The 6,377-nt window shown below is 41.5% G+C and overlaps 1 protein-coding gene across 3 annotated transcripts in view; it reads right to left on the bottom strand.

The window, feature by feature from the left end:
• HSD3B7 (hydroxy-delta-5-steroid dehydrogenase, 3 beta- and steroid delta-isomerase 7) overlaps positions 1 to 6,377 on the bottom strand; it is a 25,196-nt gene that overhangs the window by 1,619 nt on the left and 17,200 nt on the right. Inside the window, exons 4-7 of one of the 3 annotated variants that reach the window (XM_019511449.1) lie at positions 5,176 to 5,275; positions 4,511 to 4,673; positions 3,401 to 3,516; positions 7 to 1,058 (exon numbers count right to left, since the gene is read on the bottom strand). In XM_019511449.1, coding sequence (XP_019366994.1) covers positions 1,023 to 1,058; positions 3,401 to 3,516; positions 4,511 to 4,673; positions 5,176 to 5,275 — 415 coding nt within the window. In that variant the 3' untranslated portion in view covers positions 7 to 1,022. Of the gene's footprint in view, positions 1 to 6; positions 1,059 to 2,303; positions 3,517 to 4,510; positions 4,674 to 5,175; positions 5,276 to 6,377 lie in introns of those variants that run through there. The other 2 variants (XM_019511448.1, XM_019511447.1) reach the window with 2 other exon arrangements.

Genomic DNA, 6,377 nt, shown 5'->3' with positions numbered 1-6,377 from the left:
CCTGACTGACCAGTTTGACACCCTTCACATGATGGTGATCTGTTTTCCTTTCATACTACCACTATTATTACTATTATTTACTAACGCATGAATTATACACAGGGCAAAAATATGAGACAAAGGGTTTAGTCTGCGAAGATGTACCTACTGAAGAAAGAATGGCCTGGGAAATCTAGAAAAGGGAGTAATTTGGTTGGGATGTGTTTTATATGTGGTCTTGTGGCCTGTTTTTTAATGTTGCTGGCTGACTCGTTGCGAGTATTGAATAAGGAAAACCTGAGAGGCCTGTGGCTCTGAAGCAGGAGGGAAGAGCATTCAACACACAGGTAGCAGCATGGGGTTGCAGGGAAGAGGAGAAGGAGATGAACGGAGCACCAAGGCCAGAGCCAAATTAACTCCTAAAACAGACTCTTGCATTGGAAGCGTTGCCAGCTCTTATGGCAAAAAGATGGCAGCTGTCCCTATGTGCACGCACCTCTTTCCTGTGCCATTTACTTTGCCAGTAGATGATGTTGCATTTCTTTATACATTTCATCTCTTATGTCTTTCTGCAATAGTTGTCAGGGATATTAGCATTAAATACTTACCGCTTGGCTTAACTAAGGGGTAAAGATAGGATTTAATTGGTACGGATGAAATCCAATTATACAGTGGAGCCCCCAGGGGAAGCAGTTATACCTGCTGAATCTTTTGGATGAATAATTACACACAAAGACTCCTCCAGAACTAGAAACAGACCCCCCCCCCCCTTTTTTTGTTACATAATAGGGTAGGGACCCTGGAAGGAGAAGAGAGTGCTAACCTGGTGCTGGGGAGGCAGAAAACAATTGCCAAGAGAAAACAAGTTAGAATCTGATAAAATCAAATGTCTGACAGGAAATCTGCAGCAACATCGGCTTGGAGGAGCCAAAATGCAAATGGCTTGCATCACAGCCAAAAGAAACATGCCCCTCCTCTTGGAAAACAGCAAGAGGCTCTGCTGTCCATCTTCTCTCCTCCCCCTCCTGACAGCCCCATCACAGTCAGGAAAAGGGAATCCTCTGCTCCTTTTGGTAAAGCTGGAAAGGGATAAAAGAGGGATGTGAATTTGAGGTGGCGCTTTTGTAAAATCACTAGGCCCCTCTCTTTATCTCTACACACTTGAAAAATCTGGCCTGTCGTGGTGCTGATTGCGGTTGCTTTCCCTAGAGGTCCTGAAGACCAAGAAAAATGCCATGAGAGTCCTTACAGGAGGGATTCCTGAGAGCTGAGAAGCAGTTGTCCAGCGTTGCTGTCTGGCATAGGAAAATACTGCCTGGCAGAAGTGACTCCCATTCACCCCAGCCAGGATGTTGTGGGGCTCATAATCCCCCTGCAACTTGTACCAAGGGCTGCTTGCAGGTCTGAAAGCATCAGCATCTGCACCCAGCTGAGATCGTTTAAAGCTTCCTAGAGAACCTGAACAACCAATTCCTATTAGTCTTTTTAAGAAGGTGACTACGTCCGGTCAGTCTATAGAAATGGGTTTTTAATACATCGATCCCAAGGATTCAAAATGACAAAAGGCTGAAAACACTTAAGCCTAGACTGACACTCAGACTAACCAGCAAGGGGCAATCTTCAGTGTTTTGACAAACCAGCTAAAGACAAAGTTTCTTACTCTGCATATACTGTAAATCTGAACACAAAGATGCCTCCCTTACATTTTGACTTGTAGCTCCACCCAGTGGCCCATCCAGTAACATGAAGTAAAGGTTCCCAAAGCATTAAAACGGATTCTGGTCAGTACTGCTAAAACCTGGAGATGTCCTGACTTTGTGCACATGCATGTGAGAGAGAGGGGATCCAGGGTGTGCTTTTGCTGAGCAAGCTGCCGTATTTTAAAACCCAGTTATTAGTGCTTATAATATGGTAAATCTTCAAAGGTTGAATGTTTATAGATCACAGAAGTGTTCTGAAGTAGTTTGATACGAGTAGAAATTTAATTTCTACTTTGAACTAATATTAGTGAAAATTTTTCCTCTGTTTACTCAAATATCACACATGCTGAGCATCTTGTAAACCAAATCAAGCCTAGCAGAGACCGTTTTTATTCTGAATTCTACCCAATTATGGTGGAAATTTCTGAATTATAGAGCATAGCACCAGCAGAATGAGGCTGGGTATGTTATTCAACCCTGAATTTTAGGATACAAAGACTGTGTGTGTGTGTGTGTGTGTGTGTGTGTGTGTGTTAGCTTAAACCAGGAAAGCCAGGTTCTCATTTACACTAGTGGAAAGGAGACTTTATTTGGGAAAGAATTGAAGTGGAGCAAATTAGGTCCTTAGAGTTTTTCTTTTTATTCAGATTGCAAAATAAGATCATCTGTTATCAAACCATGCAAACTGTAAGTAAACTGACAAAACTGTCAATCAAAGAGAGATTTAAAAATGGATTTAATATTTCTCAGGTTAAGAGTGGGAAGAAGGATCCTGGGAAATTTGGGCTGAAAGTGGCTTCCAGGGATAACAGTGAAAACCCATGTATCGTTCTTTGAAATCCTGAAAATTAAGAGGGAATTTCCTGAATCCTTCCAAGAATTATTCTTTAAAGATATCCTGCCATGTGCAAGTGAAATGAAGATATTTTGGTAACTAAAGAAGAGATATCTGAGATCATGCCAAAAGTATCAGTCCTGTTGCCTAGTATCAAAAAGCATACATATGATATGGGATTAACTTACTTTAACTTTTTGTTAAACAAATAGTCCATTTGACTTCAGAATCACAGGTCTGATCCTGAATTCCTTGCTCCTCCTATTAATAGCTGCAATGACATTGGGCCTGTTGGATCCCACAGCTTTCATTCATTCCAACTTTATGTGAATAATGCTGCAATGAACACTCTGTCTCCTGGAAAATGATGATGTAGTTAAGTGACCTGCTAGCTAATAGATGGCTCAGGAGACTAGAGAGGGGATACACAGCTTTAGATGAAAATTACTGTGTTCTGCTTGTTTCTGAAATGTGTATGTGCTTAGTTTCTAGTAGAAAATATTGTATACTGCTGTGCACAGAAATGGAATCTAGTAAAGGAATTGATCTTTCTTTGTCGCTCTCTTGATCTCTCAGGGTCTCCCCATGGCACTGTTTAGTTCCCTGTAGCTGACTTTAACCACTCTATGGTTCTGAATTTACTCTCTTCCCAGCTATATAGGGGTTTGTACCCAAAATGCCTGAAGGCTTTGTCTGTCTCATAGGAGAATGTGGTGGCAATTGTATTCAGCAGAGACAAGTCCAGGAAAGGATGTAATTTCCAAAATGGGGACAGGAGGGTCTTGATTATTCTGTAAATGTGTACAAGTAACCACATCTTCCAGTAAGGCACATGGGAGCCCAGCCTTATGGCAGGGTCCATCCTCAACAACAGCTGATACCTCACCAGAAAACTTTTCTTTGTTGGAGTGTCATCATAGGCATAATACACTTGTCCCGCAAGTAAGTCTGGCTGCAACGGCAGGCTCCTTGCTGCAAGCACGTGCATCCATGCAACATTCCCTGAAGAAGCACGAGAGGGTAAGAAAGGAGAAGCAGCAGCATGATTGGACATCGTTTTACATTAGATCAAGTTAACCATTCAATCTGGATGTCTCAAAACTCTGCAGTTGGTAGAGTGTGCTTTTCCTTACCCCTTGTAATCATCACTCAGCCTTATTCTGGAGGCATCTAGTAATTATCCAACCTCTGGTTCTCTGTTTTGGGATGACCAGTGAGGTGGAACAAGGGGAATAGGAGTCAAAACTCTGTGGGTTTTATTTTCACTGCTCCATGTCTTCAAGCAAGTCACTTAACCTGCCTGGACTTGATTCCTCTCCAAGTACAGTTTTAATCTACTGGGATTCCACCCTTGTGGAAATAGTACAATAGAGATATGAGAAAGCACCAGAGAAACTGCTCTATAATCCTGGAAGTGAACTCTACCCCTACTCTTGTCTGGCTCAACACACTGGTAGAAGAAATCTCATTTTCTATCAAATTCTAGAGATTAGGTCCTTTCTTCTTACAACGTATTTTTTCTGTACTTTGCAAACATAGTGGCAGTTTTTCTTTCTTTCTTTCTGCATTTACTGTTAATAACAGGTTTGTGAATCAAACAGCAATGTATTGTTTCTTACTTTAGTAAAATGATTTTTTTCTCAAACCACAATTTTTAAAATTTGGGGAGTTTAGCTTTTCAGTTTACCACCCCTCTTTCCTGCCCCTTCCCCACAACTAGCCCAAGGAGAAAAGATTTTGCTCCCGTTTTTCCCCCTACAGGGGTTCCCCGCCGTAAATACTATTTTTCGTTTTTGTTTGAAAAGTCTATAAGAAATTATTTTTAAAAAAATTCTTAATTTCTGCAGCCTGGCTTTAATTATTTTCTTTAAATTATTTTGTGTTTATTCTTTAAACAACTTGCTTCCTGCCTCAGAACTTGATTTATAAGAGTCCCCTGATTAAACCAAAATGCGGTAGACCCATATGTAACACAGAATCAAAGAAATGCACTCACCCACATATGTGCTATTGCGCTCTGAGTCTTCAGGTTCCAGGTAGTTTAAAACACCATTTTTGGCTTTGACGTGTAAATACAGGTGTTTTAGAACCGTCTGCTTCTCCCCATAAATTGTATTTGGACGAATGATGCAGGTTGCAAGCTTACCACCATTGCTTAGCTGTAAAATTGGCAAAGGTTAATGGGAGACTCTAGATTTGAGGAAGAGCTCTTTTACATTATTTTTGTGTTCATTAATAAATCCAATGACTTGTGGAAATAGCAAGTTGGGCATTGCTGAAAAAAATTTGCTTTGGGGTCTGTTCTCAAAACTGCTACAAGCATATGGGGCCAGATTTTTCAAAGGCACCTAAATTTACTGTAGCTGAAGTTTTCAAAACCAGATGGGCATTGGGCACATACCTCATTGAGTGCTTCTTTTGAAGTTGACGCATACTCCAAAATCTCGTGTGCGTTTGCCAGATCAGGGCCTTGGAGGTTTGATGTGCTTTATGCACCTAATGTAAATGGGCTTTAAGTGACATGACTGCAAATGTGAAATCAAAACTGCAGCTGTGACTCAATGATGAGTTGTAGGATTACAAGAAGTGTATCACGGGTTCTCTCCTTCCATAAATCCTATGTTACGCTATGTTACACTACAGAGGAGAGTTCCTTTTTACCTTTCTTCCATTGGCTTCAAGTACTAGCTTTTCTGCCATGGCCTTAGTTTTCCCATAAGGCAGTTCCACTTCCCCACTGTACTTGGTATCTTCTGTTCCTCTGCGATAAATGAGAAGAAGCAGTGAGTGAGCAGGCAGTCGACAGCTGGGTTCCATAAGAAACTGCCATGGCTCTTATTCGGAGTTTTACTTTAGGATGTTCATTCATAATAATCTACTTGCACCCTAGGAGAATGAAATGGGAACTTCTTTAGTGCCCCCCCACCTCTGACTTTGAGTCTCTTTTCAACACCACAGAATTTCTTGCTGTGGTGCATTCTTGCTGCCTTGTCCTAATTTATTGTGTAGACGAGGCTTGCTTATATCTAACCTGTGGAACTGGCTGCTGCAGAAACAAACTGAAGATGTTCCAATAGGCACGTCTGGCTTATTTTAACAACTTCTAAATGGCTGAATTAGATGAATATGGCAGAAAAAAATGAGCGTAGAAAAAATAAGAGCAACTCTTGTTCACGTCTTGCTCAAAGGGAGGTATAACAATGAGCTACAAACTAAAAGGAACTGTTGCTATTTAATTATCGTATTATCAGGCAGAATTCAAAGACATGTACAAGTGCAGCAGTGACATGAAAAAAGCTGTTGGGTAATCTTCTGGCAGAATTGGTATTAGAATTACTGCAAAGTAGGCCTGAAAGGGACCTCTGGAGATCACCTATTGCAGCCCCCTGCCTGAGGCAGGATCATCTCTATACAATCCATCCTTGTCTAACCTGTTACTTAAATTACACAATGAACCCTGTTGTAGAAACGGCAAGGTATAGCACCCGAACCTGCCACAGGCAAAGCAGGAGAAAAACAGTGGTCAGTGTCACGGGTTGTTAAAATGTGCTCAAGAGATCCATGTTAGCCAACGCTGGAGGTGTTGGCTTCTCTTGGACAAATCCTGCTCTGACTGGGAGCACCAAGAAGTTCCAGCTGTGTCTACTGCAGTTTCATTTCTCCAGGGGTAGGGAGTGTGACTGAAACAGGTTAACTTTGCTGCAATGCTGAGGGTATTCCTCTACTGGTCTAAAAGGATCAGAACATGCCTCTGGGTAGTGAAGAAGAGGAGGCCACGACTCAAAGGGATAGAAAGATTAAGGCATTCTTGGCAATGCAGCCTCCTGAGGTGATTTACATAAAGGAAAGGCCAATCACTCAAT

The sequence above is a fragment of the Gavialis gangeticus genome, unplaced genomic scaffold, assembly GCF_001723915.1.
Source record: "Gavialis gangeticus isolate Ggan-Ray unplaced genomic scaffold, GavGan_comp1, whole genome shotgun sequence".
In the NCBI taxonomy this organism is placed as follows: Eukaryota; Metazoa; Chordata; order Crocodylia; family Gavialidae; genus Gavialis; species Gavialis gangeticus.
This window is presented reverse-complemented; position numbering and strand designations above follow the sequence as displayed.